Source organism: Ursus arctos, unplaced genomic scaffold (genome assembly GCF_023065955.2).
Source record: "Ursus arctos isolate Adak ecotype North America unplaced genomic scaffold, UrsArc2.0 scaffold_11, whole genome shotgun sequence".
In the NCBI taxonomy this organism is placed as follows: Eukaryota; Metazoa; Chordata; class Mammalia; order Carnivora; family Ursidae; genus Ursus; species Ursus arctos.
In genome coordinates, this window is record NW_026622775.1 from 61,409,170 (window position 1) to 61,432,747 (window position 23,578).

General features: G+C 47.1%; 1 protein-coding gene and 1 pseudogene across 2 annotated transcripts; one reads left to right on the forward strand and one right to left on the reverse strand.

The window, feature by feature from the left end:
• Positions 1 to 925: 925 nt before the first annotated feature.
• NEIL2 (nei like DNA glycosylase 2) lies at positions 926 to 18,384 on the reverse strand. 2 transcript variants are annotated; one of them, XM_026518891.3, is made up of 5 exons: positions 18,233 to 18,384; positions 16,205 to 16,344; positions 9,622 to 9,977; positions 3,488 to 3,684; positions 926 to 1,998 (listed from the first exon to the last, which is right to left on the reverse strand). In XM_026518891.3, the coding sequence occupies exons 2-5, from the start codon at positions 16,340 to 16,342 to the stop codon at positions 1,685 to 1,687; spliced, it is 1,005 nt and encodes a 334-aa protein (XP_026374676.1). In that variant the 5' UTR covers positions 16,343 to 16,344; positions 18,233 to 18,384; the 3' UTR covers positions 926 to 1,684. The 2 variants fall into 2 exon arrangements, with proteins under 2 accessions (XP_026374676.1, XP_026374677.1); XM_026518892.3 differs by lacking the exon at positions 18,233 to 18,384 and adding an exon at positions 18,010 to 18,194.
• LOC113269923 (26S proteasome regulatory subunit 7-like) lies at positions 4,094 to 6,030 on the forward strand (annotated as a pseudogene).
• Positions 18,385 to 23,578: the final 5,194 nt, after the last annotated feature.

The window sequence follows — 23,578 nt, forward strand, 5'->3', positions numbered from 1 at the left end:
GGATCTAAAGGAAAAACAGACCACGGAGAGGCACATTTGAAAGCAGAGTCAAAGGATAGATCTTAGTGGATTACACCCTTTTCTACACTCTGTCCCAAAGAAGGGTAAAGGTAAAATGGGTTTCACGGTAAAATGAAGTTTGGAAACAAAGTGTTTTACTTTGCTCTACCGCAGAATTTCTTGGAGGCTTTTATGAGCTCCACGAAGGTCCAAGAGGGGGACATTTGATGATAGAACCCTTCATCTGTGAGACACCACTGGTGACGATTCTTCCTAGGGGTCTATTTTCAGAGCAGAGGGATCAAAGGAAGCTTGGCTACTTTCAGTGACATCCTCCTAATGGTGTCAGCCACCTGCTGGGGCGGTGCTGGGCAGTTACAGAGGCCCGATACCGAGAGGACCACAAAGTAGTGCGTGCCCTTGAGCCCTGTTAGCCGTGTGATCTTAGGCAAGCTCCTCAGCCTCTGGTCTGGAGTTCAGTTTCCTCATCTATAAAACACGTACAGTGAGTACTCATCACCACGGGGATTTCTGCAGATATGGCAAGAACGAGGCTAAAGGCTTTCCATGGGAGTATTCAGACAATGAACTATCCTACAGGTTACACATCTGACATAGTGGCTTTCCCCACTGTTAACAACTCTTGGGGAGGTGCTGGGCACAGTACGTTCACTCATGCAAATCACTACCTTCTGCAGGCCAGAGGCTGGTGCAACAGAACGAAATCCATCTGTGCTCTGCCAGATTTCATGTAGGGCAGCGTACTATGGACAGAAGAGCAGCTGTGTGCTCACCCCCTCCCTACCCTGTTCCTTTGAAGTGGACCCATCAGGCCAACTCAGTGAGCCCTACTTAGCCGCCTTCACTTAGGAGCTCAGTTATTCCCAGTGTAAAGAGACTGGACCACCAAATAAAGACGACAACAGAAAATAACAAAGAGCTTTATTTTCCTGTCACCGTCCTACTTTCTTCTAGCTGTCGCTAACAACCTGACAGTGTGTCTCTACCACCCTTGATTCCTGCACCATTCAACATAGCAACAGTCACAAACGTATCACCTTACGGAGAACATAAATACTTTTTTCTAAAGCTCACTGGGCACAGCAGGAAGGTGGCCAATTTCCCTGGTCCCTCTCCTCCTCCCACCCTTCTCTTGGGGTCTCCATCCCACGGGAAGGACCCAGGCGGGAGGCTGAGTCAGCCTCAGCCTCCTCTCATGTGCTAATCCACCCTCACTGCTGGATCCCTCTAGGGGAACAAAGGAAGGGAATTCCGTTTTCCCGTTTTTTTCAAATGGAGGGCCTAACAACCAAGGTTTCAAACACAAAACCAAACACCTGCAAAGCAATGTTGAGGCACGGCTGTTTTCAGGTGCTTTCATTTTCGTCGCCGCACTGGGAGGTGTTTCCTTTTATCGTCCTTGTGACTTCTCCTCATCTTTCACAATGGCAGAATTAGATGGGAAGAATTAACCAAAATAAGAAAAAAATCTAACCCTATAGAAACCGCCTTCCACCGAACTCCAGTGATGGCTCGCAACAGTCCTGACATCCATCCCCCTGCCCCAACCAGCCCTCTAATTCCTGTAGCCAGGCCCAAACACTGACAACACCCCCCTTTCTGGACATTCAGGAGTCATGGCCCCTGAAGGGCCAGGTTCTGTGCAGACGGGGCAGGAGCACCCCTAGGAGATCTGGACCTGCGCTTGCCCGTCGGGTGGCAGCCTGGGCTGGCACTGCGGGCACCACCAGGTGAGCCTCTGGAAGCCTCCTGGAGGCCCAAATGCCTCTTTCATGACCCGGTGCCCCCCAGGGCACTGCTCTTTCTGGTAGATCTGCGTGTGCTGCTGTTTGCCCTGGAATTTGCCCTGAAGCCAGTCTGCGCTGAACTCCACCGCGTGATCCACGAGGGCCTCAAGGTGCTGAGGACTGAGGAGCGAACCGAGAGAAAGGGGATGGATCCCAGCTCTGTACAAGGCTTCATTCTTAATGATGTTCCCTGGGAGGAGGCAGGGAGAGGACAAGGGAAGGAAAAAGAACACACTGGTGAGAGCCCCGTCCACAAAATCAGCAGAGCAGATGGAAGCTGGCATGACGGCGGCAGGAGAGTTCTTCCAGATGACCTGGAACCAACTCTGCCACGGCCTGGGGGCTCCTGGGCAAGTCACCTGCTCTGAGTCCACTTCCCTGTCTGCCAAGTGGGTTGGCTAATACTCACCTTTAAGGTTGTTGTGGTGAAATAAAATTCATGTGCGGCCCACGTTACAGCAAAGAGGTTATCAAGGCAGGCTAGGGAAGCTGACTGCCTGCGTCTGAACCCCGCTCAACCAGATCCTAGCTATGTGACCCTGGGAGCTTCCTTAGCTTCCATAAGATTCACAGTCCTCACCTGTAAGATGGGGATCGCTTATGTCGGCTGTTATTATTGTCGTTAGTAACAATGACTAGTCAATAGAGCATTAGCTCTTGCTGTAAATATCCCAAAGGCGCTTTCTGGAGGTCTGTCTCCCTCAGGGTGCAGGGGCTCCCACAGTCTTAATGTGAAAATGCAAGGCCACTGTCTGGTGAGCCCCCGGGGCCTCCTCCCCGCTGAGGGGAGCTGTGCCTGCAGCAGGCACCACCACGCCTTGGAGATGAGGTAGTTTTGTCATCAGCTCACTCAATTGCCTCAGCAGCCAGTCACAGGGACACTCAGTCCTCTGTGGAGGTAGTAAGAGCAGTCAGTTCTTACAGTTCTGCTAGTTAGCTGTTCTAGTTTTCAGATCGCTCAGCTCTTTTCCCCACCTGAAAATGCTCATGGTTTCATTGCTCAGGACACTTGAACAGAGCGAGGGAACCTGCTTCTTCACTCATGTCTTTTAAGATCCTGACAGAGGCCTGAGGCATCCGTGCTTTGCCAGCAGGCAGCTCCTCTGACCAAGAGAGGCCCCATTAGCAAACACCCTGCTCTCCCTAAGCAAATTGCACAGCTTCCGGTTCCCGGCAGATACTGGCTGAGTAATCGAGTACCCCCTGTGTGCCAGGCACTGCACCAGGCAGTGCAGGATTCCAAGAGAAAGAAGACACGACTCCTGCCCTTTAGGAAGTTATGCTATGATGTGGCCACAGGCAGATTCCAGCTGATAATATAATTAGGATGTGAATTCTGAAGCCAGGACAGAAGTTAGAAATTGCCTAATCTAACTCCCTCAGTTTATTTTTTTAAAGATCTTACTTTTTTATTTGAGACGGAGGTGGGGGAGAGCATGAGTGGGTGGAGAGGGGCAGAGGGAGAGGGAGAAGCAGACTCCCCACTGAGCCCCAATATGGGGCTCGATCCCAAGACCCTGAGATCATGACCCGAGCCTAAGGCAGATGCTTAACCCACTGGGCCACCCAGGCGCCCCTAACTCCCTTAGATTAAAAATGAAGGAAGTGAAGCTAAAGAGATTAAGTGACTGCCACAAGCACGCAGGAGGTGGGTCTTATCCCTTTCCCATCAGTCATACCTAAGCCTGAGAAGTATCTTTGGTCCAACAGTGTATAGCAGACAGGCTGCTCCTGGCCCAGAGCTTCCAAGGCTTGTCCTCGATCGAACTTCTCTGACAAGATGTCAGAGGTGGGTCTGACCACGGGGGAAGAGCTCCAAGACATCTGACAATTATAAAATGCCAGGAAGCCACCACCACCAAAGTACAGGACCAACCTAGGAAGAAAAAAAAGATCCTAAGTGCATGCTGTTCAGGGCACACACACATACAGCTCCCACTCGGAGACTCAAGTCACATGTCCATAGTGCTCCCACTCCACAGCCAAGATTCACCAGGGAAGCTAAGAACCCAAAAGAGAAAAGGGATGGCTCTGCCAGAATCATAAAAATCTCATGGCTAAATGCAGTAATTAAAAGAAAACATATATATCGCTCCATCTTCCTGATCACAGCCATACACGTTCACTGAAGACCACGTGACGTACAGAAGCCTCAAAGCTCAGGAGGTGTGGCTACCCGCACAAAGGCAGAGTTTGTTAGGAAGGACAGAGAAATGGATGCTAAAGAGCCACCGCTCCCCATCCAGGCAAGATTTACCAAGAAATACATACGCACCCATATGCCCATGGACTTCCTGAATTCCAAGGACAGGAGAAACTGTCTGAACTTTGATAAAGAAATAATGGGTTACTGTGTAAGGGCAGATAATCAGACTGCAACTGGACTCCATATCTGAAAGGGAATATCCATGTATCTGACCTAGATGGTATTCTGATGTGGAAGTAAAAGGACAACCTTGTTGAGAGAGTGAGAGAGAGCGAGCGAGTGAGAGCATGTGATTCGGGGGAGGAGCAGAGGGACAGGGACAAGCAGCTTCTGTGTTGAGCACGGAGCTCAGGGCTTGATCCCACAACCCGAGATCACCACCTGAGTCGAAATCAAGTCAAACGCTGAACCAACAACTGAGCCACCCAGGTACCCCTAAAAGGACACTTTAGAGGAGAAGGCCTCAGAGATACATCTACCGTGGTATCTCACGTAATTACTCAAGGAAAAATAAATGCCCAACAGAAATGAGATCAGCAGGGATTTCAAGCCAAGGGGTGAGGGAGAGGGCAGGTCGTAAGGGGCAGCCCTGGATTGCATAATATTTACTGTGAGAGACCTAGAGGACTGGACGATAGCACAACAGAACTGTGACGTGTTAAGAAGGAATTCTTGAATCAGAAGATACCCATGTTGACCACTGGAAGAGAGAGAGAGGTTCTGTGTGGTCACTGAGGAGCTGAGGCACTTGGAGCTCCTTAAACACTGGATTAGCTCAGTGCTCACCAGTGGAAAACAAAGAGGATGAGGAGGACGAGACGCCCACCTGAGCTCTGGATGGGGGGGATATCGCCTTGCTGAGAACGTCTGGTCAGAGCACTGACTCTAAGCAGATGAAGCAGCTTAATAAGCTCACTGGTATGAAAGAGTCTGATACTGGCCTGCCCCCATCGGCACTCTGGGATTTGGCCGCCGAAAAGCAAACACTGTAGGGTGATCAGCCTTTGTAGGTTGCAAGGTGTACAAGGATAATGTGTGCTGATTCGGGGGACCCAAGTACATTATCAACGTGAAGCAGTTTGCCAAGTGTGCGGTGGATCTTAGTGATCAGGTAGCACCTACCGACACAAGAAGGAATGAGAGTCGGCAGAATATGACAGTGGACAGAAATAAGTATCAAATTCACATTCCACTGCCTCCTAAGACTGATCCACTAGTTACCACGATGCAGGGGGAGGAAAAACCTATGTCATATACAGCGATGTGGCTGGTTCTAAGGAACAGATTCAGAAACTGTGGGGAGTGGTTGAAACTCTGTTACTTTATCCAGAGACGTTTGTTAACCTTGACACTGAGCCTCCCAAGGGTGTGCTGCTCTTTGGTCCACAGGTACAGGCAAGACACTCCGGGCTTGGGCAGATGCTAACAGGACCGATGCTTGCTTTTAGAGCAATTGGATTTGAACTTTTACAGAATAATGTCGGTGAGGGGGCTTGAATGGTTCATGAACTCTCTGAAATGCCCAGAACAAAAATAGCCTGCCTTATCTTCTTTGCTGAAAGCGATGCTATTGGAGGGGCTCATGTTGAGGATGATGCTGAAGGAGACAACGAAGTGCAGAGAATGATCCTGAAACTGATCAATCAACTGGACGGTTTTGACCCTCGAAGTAACATTAAAGGGCTCATGGCCACCACCAGACCTGATGGTTCGGATCTAGGACTGACGAGGCCAGAGAGACTGGACAGAAAGACTGCATTTAGCTTACCTGATCTAGAGGGCTGGACTCACATTTTTCAGATTCGTGCTCGTTCAATGAGTGTTGAAAGAGATGTCAGATTTGAATTGTTAGTGTGCCTGTGTCCAAATCGCTCTGGTGCTGAGATGAGAAGCATCTGCAGGGAAGCTGGTATGCTTGCCATCAGAACACAGTGAAAAATCGCTACTGAGGAGGATTCCTTGCAGGCTGTAAATAGGGTCATTAAGTCTCATGCCAAATTCAGAGCTACTCCCTGATATGACATACAACGGAGCCCTGAAGGCTTTCACGAAAACGCTGCTTTTCATTAGAATCCTAACCTTATTAAAGAGGCTTGTTAATAACCATTACACACACAAAAATAAAAGGTTGCAAAACTGAGTAAAAACAAAGAAGATACCCATGTTAATGTGTTTTTAGTATTAATTAATTTAGTTATACATAATTAATAGTATCATATAGTTAACAATCTGGAACTAAAATTCTAAACTATCTCAGCAAACGCAGGAAATAGGGTAAAAAAAGTGTTGAACTAGAAATATTTCGAAGGCCTCCTCTCAGAAGGATGAAGGAAAGGAGCAAAACCCAATTTTAATAAGAAGGGAGAAATGTTATTAATGTTATTAAACATTTGGTCATTATTAACTAAGAAAAACTACGAGTCTAATTTAAAGGGAACGTTATTACCAACAGAAAGAAGATGAATAGCAATACTTGCAATTTATACCCAACAGGAGTGGAAAAAGGGGGGGGGGGAAGAAACTTGAGAAACCCAACAGAAGAAAAGAAACGAGGTATTAAAAAAAGGCAAATGGGGGCGCCTGGGTGGCGCAGCGGTTAAGCGTCTGCCTTCGGCTCAGGGCGTGATCCCGGCGTTATGGGATCGAGCCCCACATCAGGCTCCTCTGCTATGAGCCTGCTTCTTCCTCTCCCACTCCCCCTGCTTGTGTTCCCTCTCTCGCTGGCTGTCTCTATCTCTGTCGAATAAATAAATAAATAAAATCTTTTAAAAAAAAATAAATAAAAAATAAAAAGGCAAATGGAAGAAAATACAAACACCACAGTTACCACATTTCAAAACAAAAGAGTTTTGGTTTGAGTTTAAAGAGATATAGAAGCCAGATACTCACTCTAAGAAATATACCTAAAATCAGTTAAAAAGCACACCTATAAAGCACAGACTATAAAAAGACCAAGTGGGGGGCCAAACACAGAGTGGCATTATTACCATCAAGAAAAGCAGAATTCAAGATCAAAGGTAAATAGAGGGCATGTTATTATTTATTTTATTTTTGTGTGTGTGTGAGAGAGGGAGGGAGTTGGAAGGGAGGGCCAGAGGGAGAGGAAGAGAGACTCTTAAGCAGACTCCATGCTCAGCATGGAGCCCAACAGAGGGCTCAAACTCATGACCCTGAGATCATGACCTGAGCCCAAATCAAGAGTCTGATGCTTAATCCACTGAGCCACCCAGTGCCCTGAGGGTATGTTATTATTTAATAAAGCTGCAAAGAACCTATGAGAGTCAGAGACCTTGATGCTTTGAACAACAGGGCAGCAAACATAGAAACACACTAGAAAGACAAGGAGAAACTTCATACAACTACAATCACCCTAGAGGATTTTAATGCTCCTCTTCCTACCTTTGGCATATTAAGTAAACAAAAAAGAAGAAAGTATAGTTTGAATTATCAAATCACTAACCTGTTCTTAATAGTTACAGAAGGTTTTACTTCTTATGAACATACTATCTTCATTTATGTACATAAAATGTAAGCAAAGATCAATGATGTGTTTGCAAATTTTAATAGATGCCCAAAGTAGAAAATTTACAGGCTGATATCCTGATCACAATCCAGTAAAAAAAAAAAAAAAAAAAAAAAAAAGTCAGCAAAACAAAATGATGACCCCACTCAAACATCTGGAAAATCAGAAAATACTCTTCTCATACAGAGTATATAAAACTAATATTACTTATTTGAAAGCCCAACAAAGTTGATAAAACTCTGGTAAGCCTAATTAAGAAAAAAAAGAGGGAAGGTGACAAAGGAAAATAAAAAACACTTAGAAGAAAAAAGCAGACATAACTTCACAAGAAGAGATTCAAAAAAATAAGAGAATGATATGTGTTAACTCTGTGACAATAAATTCGAAAAGCTAGTTAGGGAGGAGGCTTGTTAGTGAAGAGCATTTCAACTGCCCCAGCTGGTGGCTAATCTAGCAACCAGCCCAGGCACCAGCTTCAGGCCATGAGAGGTTTGCTGGGAGGCTCTGAGCTCTTTTTGCGCATCGGAACTTCTAGAAATGACCCTCTCTTCCCCTCTTCTCTCTTTATGTGTGGACATAAGGCCTGGGACTGCAGGAGTCTCCTGCTGCTGGTCTAAGGACGAAACCAGCATGTGGGAAAAGGCACAGACAGGAGAATCACAGAACATGAAGCCCAAAGCTGGGAACTGAGTCAACACCAAAGCCCACCCTCGCCTGAAACTTCATGATCTCCTCCCCACTTAATCTAGTCTGAGTTATCCTTCCACTCCAAAGCATCTTACTAACGCTACATCATACTGTAAAGAAACACTACAGTTTTGAACATAAAAATATATCATTATGAAACTTTAGACAATGGAAGAGTAATGGGGCTTTTAGGCAGAAGGGGCCTTCTTCAGCAAGAGGGGAAAACTCAAGAGCTATTGGGAAAAATACTGACCACTGACTACCTAAAAATTTAAAATCCCAGGAGGTGGGAGGATGGGCAAAATAGGTACAGAGGATTAAGAGGTACAGACTTCCAGTTATAAAATAAGTCACAGGGATGAAAACTACAGCATAGGGAATATAGTCAATAATATTTTAATAACACTGTCTGGTGATAGATGATGATTACATTTATCATCGTGAGCACTGAGTAATGTCTAGAATTGCTGAATCCTGACGTTCTACACCTGAAGCTGAGATAACACTAATGTCAACTACACTTCAAGAGACATTTTTAAAAAATAGATAAAAATTTAAAAACTTTTTAGATTTATTTATTTTAGACAGTGAGAGCACATGAGTGGGGGGAGGGGCACAGGGTGAGAATCTCAAACTGACTGCCTGCTGAATGTGGAGCCCGATGCGACTTAGGGATCCATTCCATAATCCATGAGCTTGGGACCTGAGCTGAAACCAAGCGCTGGACGTTTAACTAAGCCACCCAGGTGCCCCTAAAAATTTATAAACCCTGAAAGCTAAAAGGCACAAACACTGTCAAAGGACACAGGCAGAGTTGAAACAACAGTGGCACCAGATATCACAAAGATTAACACGCAATATACAAAAGCCCCTGCAAACTGATAAAAAGTATTCAAACAACTCAGAACTAGTTAAGAATTCAGCTAAGCGAGTACTTATGCAAGGACGAGAGGATGTTCATTCTCAGTGACCAGCAATGACTCCTCTGGGAATCTACAGAAGTAATAATCCTGAACATGGACAGAGTTTTACACACCAAGATATTCTCCTCACCATGAGCAGACGAAAACTAAGACAATTCTGTCCCTAAATTCAGAGTGCACTAGTCAAGCCATAAAATGTCCTTCAGAGCCATCCCTCTGGAGGGATGTGCTTGTTGGGAAAGTTCTTCCCTTCTTCTAAGCTGCCCCAGTATGTTTCCACCCCTCTCTGGATGCAGACCACAGTCTACTTTCTATCATGGGTACTCTTCCCTAGGAAGTGGGCTGCTGCAGAGCGGGGGGGATACCCACCTGAGTGAGCCCACAGAGCCCAGCCCCAAGCCTGCACAGGGGCCGTGTGAAACACCACAGACCCTGCAGAGCCATAGCCCACAGTCTGCCCAACCACACCATTACCTTGGAATGGGGTCCCTCCAGTCGCCCCTCTTGTTTGCTTTCTTCGCTCTGGAGAACTCGTTCACCCAAATGCTGCCGAACAAACCAAAGCTGACCTGCAGCCACCTCTCAGCACCTTCTGCAGGCGTGTCTCCCCGCAAACGCTCCAAACCATGGTCTCCCCTGGGAGCAACAAGCTCCAGGGACTGAGAAGACGGGTGAGAGATCTTCTGGCTGCTGGGTCCCGAGGCCTGCTTTTGGTCCGAGGCCTCTTCCTTCCTCTCTCCTTTTTCTAGAGACTCTGGCAGTGAGATGTTGCCAAGGGACCCAAATTCTTCATCTGGATCAAATCTAAGGAATAATTTCTTTCCATGGACCTAGAAAAAACCGAACATGATCTAAGGCTTTGCCAAGGACTTGTTTGTGCCCCTCCCCCCACAATGTGTTACGCTGAAACTTAACCCACAATGCGGTGGTATTTGGAGGTGGAGCCTCCAGGAGGTAATTAGGTCATGAGGGTGAAGTCCTCGTAAATGGGATTAGTGTCCTTATAAAAGCGGCCCCAGAGGGCTCCTTCGCCCCTTGCACCATGTGAAGACAGCCAGAAGGTGGCGGTCTATGAACCAGGAAGCAGGCTCTCACCAGACACCAAAACTGCCCTGCTATGTGATCTTGGATTTCCAGCCTCTGGACCTATGAGAAACGAACTTCCGTTGGTTACAAGCCACCCAGGCTGTGGTGTTCTGCTATAGTAGTCTGCATGGCCTAAGTAAGACAGCCTTACAGACCCAGAATAGGGAAGACTAGAAGAGGTATGTGCAGATGTTTATCCTATGCAAACTTATTCCTTCTTGCCTCTTCCGTGAAGCTTTCCCAAGTTGAGTATTTCGGACCTGCCTTTTGCTCTTTGCTCCAGTGGTATGGGCAGTTAGCACATGGTTTTCAAAGTGACTGAAAGCTAGAAGAATTGGATTAGCAGTAACACAGATCCATGCCAGATAACAGGCCCACCCTAGAATAACTGAGGGAAAATGCTCCCGATGTTTTCACAGATTGGCTGAGAAATAAATATAAATTGTCATCTTGTATTTAATTCATAATACTTCTCTGTTAGAAATAATCAGCACGCACACACACATACACACACCATACACAAACTGACTGCAGCTAAAGTACTGCGTTTTATATATTGTAAATAAACAATGTATTTTACACATCGTAAAATTTGGTACCTCTCACTCACTGAAATAGGATTTGGTAGAAGAAATGGCCACGAGAGAACTCACAACAAAAAAACGACAATCAATAGAAACTGAATATTGACACAAAAACTAACCAACGGATCAAACCATAAAACATATATAATATGTACAAAGGAAAAGAATTCACCTCATCCCGAAGAAAATGATTTCAAGAAAAGAAGATGGGAAAAAGAAATATATGTAAAAGAATGTTCCAGCTGCTTTGTATTCTATTTTCATATTGCTAGCCCTACTATGCAATGTGCATATCCAGATTCCAGGATGAGCCAGTTCTGCATGATCTGAAATTCAGGCAGCCTTTCAAAACCAAAACACCTGGCATCAATAATGGAAATGCCTGTGTTACTTTTTTGGCCTCCAAAAGTACATACTTAGAGACCACAGTTCTGATACGATCTCCAACTTGTCAATTAGTATGAAAAGTTTGAAATCCTCTCCCTAAAAGAGGGCATTCCCTTTCTAAATAATTCCAGAATAACTCATCTGCAAATGTGAGCACAGCAGTGGCTGCCACGTATCAGAAATGGCTTAACTGAGCTACACAAAAAACTGAGCAGGAACTCAGAGGGCATAATAGAATTCGCTCCAGAAAATACTTTCTTGGGGCGCCTGGGTCGCTCAGTCGTTAAGCGTCTGCCTTCGGCTCAGGGCGTGATCCCGGCGTTCTGGGATCGAGCCCCACATCAGGCTCCTCTGCTGGGAGCCTGCTTCTTCCTCTCCCACTCCCCCTGCCTGTGTTCCCTCTCTCGCTGGCTGTCTCTCTGTTAAATAAATAAATAAAATCTTTAAAAAAAAAAAAAAAAGGAAAAGAAAAGACTTTCTTGATGCAAATTCACCAGCATTGGTATAATGCTGATGAAAATATTTGTCAAATGCCCCTCAGGGTCAAAACATTTAGCAGGTCAAAAATGCCTAGGTCAGGACATCTTTGTGTTCTCTACAACTACGGCAATTTCTACTGTCCCTCTTTTAAATTCATGGGACATTGTTGTTACTTCAATTAACTGACCATTAACTGAGCCTTTACAATGTGCCAGGCAGTATGCTAGGCTCTGAGGGGATACTGATGAGGAAGGCTCCACTTGCTGGGGTTAATGTAGAGCATGAAATCAGCCACAATACCTGGCTCGCTAAAGTGTTACACAGAGGCCGCTGAGGGCAGAGGAGGTTTGGGAGAAGGAAGTAGGCCTTTGGAATGCCTAGGCCTGTGTGACCACTCGGCGGCCGGAATGCCACAGGGAGGTGCCTTCCTGAAACTTTCCTAGCCCCAATAGCCGCTCTGTGGCCTAAGCGATGTAGGCTTTGCCCCTTAGGCCATGTTTAGCAGAACTTGGCAGAACATGCATATTAGCACATCGTATCTTTCCCGGAAACATATCCTCCCAGTTTCAGTAAGACCCCCCTCGTCACACATCACATGCTTGAGGAACAGTGATAAGGATTTGTGATTATCCTCAAGCACCAATAAAAGCGGGACCAAAGAAGAGCAAAGGGTCTTCGTCTCTTGAGCGTTAAGCCCCGTGCCTTCTCTCTTTCACAGCAAAGTTTGGAGTAATCTTTCATCCGTTGGTATAGGGATTGCTGGCCATTCCAGCATCCACTAGTTCCCTCTGGAAACTAAGTATTTGAAAAGAAGGAAATTCTTTTTTTTTTTTTAAGATTTTATTTATTTATTCGACAGAGATAGAGACAGCCAGCGAGAGAGGGAACACAAGCAGGGGGAGTGGAAGAGGAAGAAGCAGGCTCACAGCAGAGGAGCCTGATGTGGGGCTCGATCCCAGAATGCTGGGATCACGCCCTGAGCCGAAGGCAGACACTTTAACCGCTGTGCCACCCAGGCGCCCCAAGAGAAGGAAATTCTGACACACGTTACAACATGGATGAACCTTGAAAATATGCTCAGTAAAAGAAGTCACAAAAGGAGGCGCCTGGGTGGCTCAGTCGTTAAGCGTCTGTCTGCCTTCCAGGACATGCATCGCATGGAGCCCTGGGTCAGGTCTGGCTTCCTGCTCAGCGGGGAGTCTGGGAGTCTGCAAGTCGGCTTCTCCCTCTCCTGCTCCCCCTGCTTGTGGACTCTCACTCTTTGTCAAATAAGTAAATAACCTTTAAAAAAAAGGAAGTCACAAAAGAACACATGTTGTAGGATTCCATATATGTGAAATGTCCAAAAAAGGGCAATTCTATAGAAACAGAAAATAGATGAGTGGTTGCTTAGGGCTGGGGGTGGAAGGCAGGGGTGAAATGGGGAGGGACTGCTAGTGGGCACAAGGTATCTTTCTGGGGGGATGAAAATGTTTTAAAATCTATTGTGGTGATGGTTGTACAACTCTGTGTGAAGACACTAAAAGCCACTGAACTGCACACTTTAAGTGGGTGAATTGTATGTAATGTGAATTATATCTCAGTAAAGCTGTCATATATTTTTTAAAAATTGGAGGACTGGTTAAAAGTCTTAAGTATGTAGGGGGATTGGATGAGAGCTCCCACACCATCCGAACTAGGATGGAATAGAAACATTAACAGTCATGTAAGTCATGTGACAGTCATGTACTCAATACGTACGCCCCATGTACTCTTTCTCAGGCAGCTACTGGAGTACATGCTTTGCAAAATGAGAGGGTTAAACGAAGGAGAAGATAATGGACAGGGTGTAAGGAGACTACTGACTAACTCCCAATATCCCTCTACCCTCTTCCCTACTAACAAATCTACCAATTTACAGGGACCTCAAAAACCTGATTTAGGGAGACCTCAATGTCTTCAGCTAAAAATCTCTGTCTCCCAGACTCCCTTAGAGATGGAGCAGCCAGTGAAATACACGCAGGAGTGGTCAAATGTGGTTTCCAGAAAAGCTCTTTGAAACAGGTGAATCAACTTCTAGGTCCCTTCTGCCCTATCTCCTTTCCTTCCTCTTTCTTCCTGCCTAGAATGTAATGGCTGGAATCTCAGCTGCCATGTTATCACCATGAGGATGAGGGTCACACCCCAGGGAGGGCAAAGCAGAAGGAGCTTGGTGCCCAATGATCTTGTATTGCTCCCATACCATCCTGGACTGCCTCCTCTGGACTTCCCATTATGTCAAGGGAGGGGAAAAAAAAAACACCACACAAACTCCAGACACGAATAAGCTGTTCTGAATCCGTTATGAATAATCAAACACAATTCCAACACAGAAACTGGAGAACCAACAAGGAAAGACAGAGAAGGAACATGCCAGAAAAACAGGTAGCACAGAGTGGAGCCAATCTCTTCCCTGCTTCGTTAGCCCACTGCACTCATTCTATCTCCATTTGCCTGTCTACAACTGCTTCTCAAACCTGAAATGCCCTTTCTTTTCCTTTTGGTCCATCTAAATCCTCCATCCTTCAAGGTCCAACTCAAATCCCACCTCTTTCATGAAGTCTTTTTCTTAATAAAAATATTTTATTTATTTATTTATTTGAGAGTGAGAGAGTGAGAGAGAGAGAGAGCGATTGAGCGCAGAAGCAGAGGGGAGGAGCAGAGGGAGAAGCAGACTCCCTGCTGAGCAGGAAGCCCACATGGGGCTTAATCCCAGGAACCTGGGATCATGACCTGAGCTGAAGGCAGAGGCCAAACAGACCGACCCACCCAGGTGTCCCCATGAAGTCTTTTACTCCAGGCCACAAGGACCTCTTCCCTGCTGAGGCCCTCAAATGGGGCTTAATCATATGATGCCTTCCTTCCCCTTCACTGTTACCTAACAGTTTCCCCTGTTGTTGATACAGGTCTTACTTTCCAAATTCAACTCTCAGATCCTTAGGAGGTAGAGGTGCAAAGAAGGGAGCACAGTGATGAGAACTCACCCCCCAAATGCCAGGCAGTTCCTGAAGGCTGTGACCCTCAGGGTTCTCGGGCTCCCACAACACTGATTTCTGTCTTGGTTTACTAGGAAACCAGCTCACAGTTCTATCTCAAGGCTCCCTGTCCACACATTCTTCTGCCCACTCAGACATTCCATAAATATTCTCTGCGAGCCAGCTCTGTGACAGGCACAGGTGAAATGCTGGGGTTCCAGAGATGAAAGGATCTAACCCTGCCTCTGCAAACCTTGCGGTAGTCTGGGCAAAGAGTCCAAAAGCTCTCACAGAGGGGAGCACAGAACTGGAGGTCAGGTGGCCTGGGCTCTAGCTAGCTATGTCAACTTGGGTTGAGTGTTCTCTCTGAACCCCTATCTCCAAATGCAGAAAATGTAAGTGAAGGTCTACAAGACCTCTTTCAGTTCTAACCAAGAATGGCTTTGTAACCCGCGAGGTGTGTGTGAAGACAAGGTGGTACAAAGAGAATCACCACTTATTGAGCCCCTGTCCCACATATAAAGTCTGTTTAATACAATTTTAACCGCTAAGTGATTTATCCCCATTTTACAAGTGCAGAAACTACAGCTAAGAGATTAAGTAACTTGCTTCAGAGCACACAGCTAAGCAGCAGAGCTAATTTATTTTTTCTATAGCCAATTACCAACATATGCTTCCTAAGAGCCGGCACTCAGCAAAGTGCTAGGCATACAATACTGATGGGGGAACAGGCCCTGCCCCATTGCTCTGTCTCCTGCAACTCAACCAGCAGGACAAATTCAGCAATGAGGATCCACTAGGAGGAAGTACAGGGTGCCCCACAAGCACAGAGAAGTCTCTCCCCACCCTTAGAACAGGCAGGCCAGGCTTCTCAGAGGATGTGATGGCAAGTCTGAATCCTGAAGACAGGAATTACCATGATCACATGAAGGGACGGGAACGGGGGCAGAGTTGGGGGAAAAAAAGGAAGATCCAAGCAGGGGAGCAGCATGTCAAAATCATGGGCAAGAGGATTGGGAGAGGAGCCCCATACAGTTCAACAAGACTGGAAGAGAGATTTGGGACAGGGGAAGAAATGGGCCTAGAGAAGGACACACAAGTCAGACCACAGGAGCCCTGGGAGCCCCTTGAGCCAATTCTACCTTATGCTCAGGGTATGGATAAGGCCACCAGAATCCAGATCAGAAAGCTATGCTCTTTCCTTACGTCCTTGCTACTTCCCAGCCACAGGTGCACATCAGTCAGCTGGAGTGACCAGAATCACTCCAGACTCTCTAATTTGGAATCTCCAGCTCATGAGTGCATAGGGTACTCTATCTAGTTCTAAAGGCCACTGAGATGCCCACTCCTGGCTGAGAAACATCAGACCTAAAGAGGCGGAGCTACGTGGGGTTCCTAGCGTGGTTGCCTTGGGCACAAGGAATTGATGGCATCAAAGTCTTGAGATAAATGCTAAGGGAGTCACAGGACGGGCCAATGGAGCCAGCCCATTTACATGAGGTATGGGACAAGCCCGGAAGAACTCACCTGGGTGTCTTGGAGCCACAGGGACTGGAAGCTAGCAGGGTTCAGCTTCTTACTGCTGCCCCCTGTCTTGACCACCTCCTGCCCCACAAAGGGGGAGACCAAGTGGTGAAACTTTCTCACAGATGGTCCTTCCGGCATCCCTGCAGGCAGAAATGGGGAAAAGAAGCCACTGACTTCACTAGTTCTTCTCTAGCATTTCTGGTGGGTGCCAAGTTCCAAGCTTTCAAGCAGCTATTTTTTTGCCATTGACTTGAAATGCATACATGGCCAAAAGGGGGTGTGGCTCGGAAAAGGGGTCAGATCAAAGAGAAGGACCAGCTGTGGCTAGGTGTGGGTCAGTTTCCCAGTAATGGTTTCCCTTTCCAGCCCCTCTCACCTTCTTCTCACCTCAAACACTTACTAAGCACCAACAGTGTGCTAAGCCATCAGGTCATGGGAGTCCTTGTGGCACCCTGAATGGGAGCTGGCCCTAGGTACTTTTTGCCTGCACGGTGGGCCCGCAACTCATCTCCACACTTCCTCTGTCCTCCTCCTTCAGCAATACCAATCATTCGAACCCACTACTGCTGATTTATCTCCCCACTTTTACGGGAGAAACAGTGACGGAAGAGAAGACTGTAAGGGACACAGAGACAGATGTGAATCTGGTCCTCCCACGACCACCCCACTAGAAGGGGCACTGTGTATGTGATGACAATGCAGAGCTCAGAACCATGACAAGTGCAGACACAGGGTCATGTTAGTTCAGAGCAGGGAGAGGCCACCTCCAGCTTAACTGCAGATAATTATCCCTGGAAACCAAAAACAGCTGGGGTTGTTTTAACCCTGATGTATGGTTATCTGTAACCCCTATCCCTCTCTGCCCCAAATAACCCAAGTTCACTCAGAGTTTATGTATAAAGCCTTCAGATGTTTGAGTCTGAGTGGTCTGTAACCTGGCTTCTCAAAGCTAGGAGTTCCTCCCCATCCCCCTTACCCAGGGCACACTACTTAACCACCTGTCCTTGTCCCCCCCCTGCACAAGACTCTGTAAGTTATGAACTCAGTAGGTACTGCCAGAGTGGTAGCTATTATAGTTCACCAATTCTAAAAAACAATTAAAAATTTCTAAAATGATGCCTCTTACTATATCCATGCTTTCTCATAGTTGAATTATCAGCACATTCAATAATGTGTATTTTACATTTGATGGCGCTTTATATTCGTTAAAAAGTAGTGTTGTTTCCCCTAATCAGACCTTCAAGACACTGGAGAGGCCATACTGACAAAAGTGCTGGGTTGCAAGACTTGCCTGACTGCAACCCACCTTAACCTCAACCAGCTCTCAGTGCCCAGGTCATCTCTAACAGAGGAAGCTTCTGGAAAAGCTTTCATCCGAAATGCACCTAATCCTTGAAATCTCAACACAAGCGCATAGTTTTTAAGGTATACTTATGCAGAAATAAAACTGGGCAGCAAGTGGTCTCTGCTCTGGCCTTAAGAGAGTAGAAGCGGAAAGGACACAGGTTTGATGGGGCCGTCTTGCCTACCCTCAAACCCCCTCCCTCAAGAGGCTAACTGCAGTGAGGCTGGTTAATGGCTCCCTAGGGTGCCACACTGAACGCGGCAGGGGAGAGGGGCGATAGGGAGTCCTCTTTTCTAAGGTTAGCCACTCACTCCCCAAGGGAGACTCTAAAATGGCTGCTTATCCCAATTCTTTCCCGGGGCGAGGCGAGGAGATGGGGGGCCGCGGAGACAAGGCTGAAGGGCACTGGGGGAGGCTCCCAGGGGTAAATGCAGGGCGGCACAGTGGCAAACCAACCAACCAAAAAACTGGGCCAGGGGTGCGGTTCCATAAGGGATGCTCCTTCAAACTGTCGGTCACTGCGTTGGCTCGCCGGGACGACTGCGCGCAGGCCGCGGGAAAGCCGGGCACTGCCAACGGCAGCGGCTCCGCGCACCGCCGGGCGGAGTCCGCGCCGCCTCCCCGGCCTGCTCCCCGCTCCCCGCCCGCGCGGGCCACGGCGAAGGGCGGGCGGCTGCACTCACCGGCTCCGGACCCGCGCCCCTCGGTCCGCCCCAGCACCGAGGCGATGCCCGCACGCCGCCTCCCGCGCAAGGCGGAGAGGGCCGCCCGGCGTCCGCACACGCTCTGCCCCGGGATGGACGCAGAACGCTCCCGGGAGCCGGCAGCGGGGATAGGTCCCGAGGAGGGGATGGGAGGGGTGGCGCGAGGCTCCTCCTTCGGGGGGGGGGGGAGGGCTCGGGGTTCCGCCGGGGCGTGGGGTAGAGCGGGACTCCGCCCCGCTCTGGCAGGGGAGGAGCCCTGCTCTGGCAGGTGAGGGCGCGAGGCTCCTCCCCTGAGGGGGTGACTGGAGGCGGGGCCGCGGCCGCGCCTGGGGTGTAAAGGGCGGGAGAAAGTGGGAGAAGGGCGGAGGTACACAGATCTGGCGCATCGTAGAAACGAGACAAACCGCCTTGGAAACATTTATTGTCTTTCGGAGACAGGCGGTTATAGAGAAAAGTGAAGTTCCCGTATAGGAGAACTTTGGGTAGTTCGGGCAAAGTCTTTGAGTTGATTTTGAACGGCTTCCAAGCTCACGTCATTTTGCAAAGGAAACAGGTTGTCAAGAAATTCTAAGGAAAAATTTAAAGAGTGGGATCTTTCATTTTATATTATTTGAATATTATTGATTTTGCCATAAGCAAATTTTGCTTTAAAAGTAATATTCAAATTTTTGTTTTCAGAGAGTAATAAAGATAAAACGATAGACTATTCAGAAATATCTATGTTCCATTGTTAGTTCTCCAAAGAGGATGGGGAGCCAGCAGTTTCCAGAAGACAGCAGGGAAATTTGGGGAAGTGCCAGAGCAGGTGTTCCAGAAACTGTCCAGGATAGCAGGCACCACGGACCCGAGAGAGTCCTGAGGAGGACTTGGTCAGCACAGGAGACAGGCCCAGTTCTTTCTCAGGTTGTGTCCTGCTGATTGAGAGGGAGCAGTACAGGTGGCCTAAAGGGAACAGGAGCAGAAAGTGAGGAGAGGAAGGCTAGGAAGTCTTGGGGTACTGAAGTTTCACAACACAGTGGGACCCTGGAGACAGAGGGAATGAGGTTTGCAGGTGCTGAGTTTCCAGGAGGGATCCCCTGAGAACCTTCTGGTCTCCCTCTTTCTACATCTGGCTTCTTCTGGAGAACAACATCCCCACTAGGAGGCCCCCTGCTGTAGAATCAGGTGTACACAAACAGTAGCTTCTGGAGCACCTAAATCCCCATTCTCTAGACCTTGGCTGAGCTGCAAAGGAAACCAGAATCACAATCATTGCCTCACCTCTTGGAATGAATGCCTGATGCCTAAGAAGGCTCTGCAGAGCCCAAAGAACTATGAAATTAGGAAACCAAATGGTTCACAGAGTGACTCTACCATTTATAATAATAGCTATTTGTTGAGCACATACTATGTGCAAAGCACTGTTGTAAGCTCTTTATGTTAGACTGCCTCATTGTTAGTTGTGGGAAGACAAGCAAGTCACAGTATCCCTGTATCTATTCATGTTTTAAGTGAGATATATATGGCTTTATCATGGAAAGATCATAAAGCAGGGTTTCTCAAACTTTAATATGCCCCTGAATCACCTGGGAATCTTATTCAAATGAAGATTCTGACTCAGGTTTCTTTTTTTTTTTTTTTAAGATTTTATTTATTCGACAGAGATAGAGACAGCCAGCAAGAGAGGGAACACAAGCAGGGGGAGTGGGAGAGGAAGAAGCAGGCTCATAGCGGAAGAGCCTGATGTGGGGCTCGATCCCATAACGCCAGGATCACGCCCTGAGCCGAAGGCAGACGCTTAACCGCTGTGCCACCCAGGTACCCCCTCACTCAGGTTTCTAACAGGGCCCAAGATTTTGCCTTTCCAGCAAGCTCCCAGGGGCTGCTGCTGTTGCTGCTGGTCCAGGGACCACACTTGGAGCAGCAAGGACTTGGAAGTTGATAGGCAGTTGGCAGGCATTCAATAATAAGTGTTCTTTGAATGAATGATTAAATGAGATACTAGATGCAAAACACTCATAAACTGTAAAGTGCTGTGCAAGTGCATGTAATCATCATTCTAGGACAATAAGGCTGGGGAAGGACAAATTCCTAGAAGAGTAACTCCGTAGAACAGCAGTGAAGAGTACTGTTCCTGCATCAGACTACCCGGATCCAAATCTCACCACTCAGTGGGCAGAACTTGGGCGAGTAATTGCCCTTTCTGTGCCTCAGTTTCTTCATCTGTAAAATGGAGTGAAATGCGTACCTCAACTGGGCTACTGTGGGATTTACTGAGATGATTCACATTGATCTCGTAGCACTGGGCCTGGCTTAGAGTTCAATATCTTTTAGCTATTATTATTTGTCTCCGGGACTGGGGGCAACCCCAAAGCCCACAGGAGCCTGGCCTCAGCACCTAGCTTTCTAAGGGTCATGGAGCCAATTCCTCCATCTTCCTTTGTGCTCCTGATTTCTCCAACAGGATTAAAGTTACAGTGAACATGAAAATCGATTAAAATACAGCCACCTCACAGACAGCGAGAAAGGAAGTGAAGGAGAAAAGCAGTAGAATCTGGTGAGGAATCAGACTGCCAAAGAAAGAACTTGGGGATTCTGAACCATAGTGAGGTTTTATATGTCTCCAGAGGCATACATGTTCTATGACCTTCAGTGAGTTACTTAAAATCCATGGGTCATATCTTCCTTGAGTCCAAAACATGGCTGTGAGGATATATACATGTTTTATGTGGATATATAAAGCTACTAGCAGAGTTGGACCTACACTAATGCTTAATAAGCAGTAGGTACTTTTTTTTAACACAATTTCTGGGCTGACCTGAGAGTGCTTGAAAATCAGGCTTTTATAGTCTGGTAGCCACAGGAGAGGAGAATGCTAGTGCCCCCACATGGTCAGTGCATTAACTGCAAGGATTGGACCTTGATGCCAGTCTCAGAGCTCTTCCTCACACCAGTTCCATGTCTTTGGGTGAGTTCCCTCGACAATGGTGGGACAGAAGCGTCTGGACCAGATGATCCCTGAGACCCCTCATGATCTGTAAATGAGTCAGGCATTGTCTCCCAATCCAGGTATCCTTTTTCCTCACAGGGTTTAGTTTTCTTTCAGTTTGACCCTCCCAGACCAGCTATTGGAGACCTTGGCAATACTAACTTCCCCAAATCCTTAGCAGCTTGTGTCTTGTAACCCCACTGTATTCCCACAGACTCCAGACCCATATCCTCCCCTAAGGAAGAAGCAACCAGGAATTCCTCAGTGCTGCTGTCCTTGTGGGAACAGCTGGATTTTAGGCTGCAGGGCTTCCTGGGAGCCTAGAGCAGCACTAGCGCCCCTGACAAATGCCCTGGGATTGTTTGATCGCTTGACTTCATAGCTTAAATAGGAAGGTCCTACCAAGTGCCAGGACATCCTAGATGGAGCTGACCTGGTCAGTTTGACCAACAGAGCCTTGCAGCACTGGACTAAACCAGAGCCTTGAGAGCAGAAATTCTTAACCTGGGGTGTATGGAGAAGTTTCCAGAGTTCTTAAACCCCCTAAAATGATGAATAGTGTGTAAAGTCTCAGAGTATGGGTACCTTTCTGGGAAAGCGGACCTGGCTTTTATTATATTTTCAGAGGGGTCCGTGACCCCCAAAATTAAAAAAAAAAAATCACTGCTCCAAATTGCAGAAATGACTTACTTAGAACGCTTTACGCAGGACCCTGCAGGAAGCCTCAGAAGTGCGTTCCAGTTCCATGACCTGCGGTCCCTCTCAAACCTCTCCAGTGCAGCTGGGTAGTGAGGGAAGACACCAACGTCGTCGGATGGATTTAAGAAAACACACCAGAACTAATGCGTAGCATGCTTTCCTCCGCAGTGTGGCAGCCATAGAAGACCTGAAAATGTTTCCCATTTCCCCTGCTTTATTTGCTGGCATCAGCTTTCAGAGTCTACAGAACATTCCTCAATAGCTCTTCACTGAGGACAAATTCCTATCCTTATGAGGGGCATTTAGAAAGGCCAGGTGACAAAAATTGATCAGGCGATGTAATTCTAGTTGGGGCCCCAAACTAAATGTGGCTAAGAAGCAATAGCCTGGTTCTCTTAGGTTGAGATGAGCAGATTCTGGATGGCGTCTAAAGGGAGTTCCAACATATATTTTTGCAACGGCTACAAGATTAGAATAAGTAGTCTCCAAGGTGGCTACTTTGTGAGACAATACTTACTGAATGTATGGCTTCGGAAACATTTTTAAAGCTCATTACGTAGGTCACAAGAAAAAGGTACAGTTTTCCGTTTGAAGAACATCAATCGGGAGTCTCCAGAAGGAGCATTTTCAAATATTGGACCCTGAGGTTTCATCTGTACCAACAAGAATACTAAGATTGAGAGAGAGGTGGGACACCTGGGTGACTCAGTCCATTGAGCGTCTGCATTCCACTCAGGTCACGATCCTGGGATCCTGGGATCCAGCCCACGTCAAGCTCCCTGCTCAGCAGGGAGTCTGCTTCTCCCTCTCCTGCCCCTCCCCCTACTTGTGCGCATGCGCTCTCTCTCTCTCGCTCTCTCTCAAATAAATAAATAAAATCTTAAAAAAAAAAAAGATTGAGAGGTGAGCCACTTTCTTATAACTTCAGAGCTGTTGGCCCAAAGTCCTGGATGCTAGATCTAATTCAGTGTGTGTCTGGGGAGTAACGCGTTGATGTCTTCCTGACCGCTCTCTCGACATGACAAAAGGGAAAGGCAGCTTGTGCTCCTTGTATGATATCAGATATGGCAAGGATAATTTCAGATTATTGGAGCTCTCATGACTGCTTAGAACTCAAACGGACCTGAAAGATCCCCTAGGTCCAAAACATTTTGCCTATAAGATACTGAGATGAAGAGCCGTTTAGTGAACTGCCCCAACTCAGGCAGCTAGACAACAGCCAGACTGACCTCAAACCTGTCTGAGGAAGCAGAAGCATGGATAGAGATGAGTACGGAATCCATTGCAGGAGTATGTATATGACAGTGGTCCCCTTCTAGAGCCCCTGGGGCCCAGAGACTCACCCAATAGGAACCTACAAGCCATTTTTGAATAGTCACAATGCCCCAAGGTAAGCATCCATCCAGTTGCCACACCAAGATCATAAAGCAAACTAAACTGAATGTCTTTGCAATGGGTGGGAACTCAACCAGCTCAGTGTATCAACTACCTGGCAATTGTGAGCACAAATTAGCAGTTATGTCTTTGTTCTTTTAAAAACTGAGGTGTCATTTACATGTGGTTCTGTTTTTGATTTATGAAAAATGAGGAAAAGCCTAAATAATTATGTAAATAAAATAATTTCAAAACTTGAGAATTATGGCGGGGCGGGGTGGGGT

Coding starts and splice junctions, on each gene's coding strand:
- NEIL2 (XM_026518891.3), bottom strand. CDS start 16,342: ATGCCGGAAGGACCATCTGTGAGAAAGTTTCACCACTTGGTCTCCCCC. Junction 9,978..16,204: donor TGTGGCTCCAAGACACCCAG/GTGAGTTCTTCC, acceptor GGTTTTTTCTAG/GTCCATGGAAAGAAATTATT. Junction 3,685..9,621: donor TGGAGGGACCCCATTCCAAG/GTAATGGTGTGG, acceptor TTTTCTTCCTAG/GTTGGTCCTGTACTTTGGTG.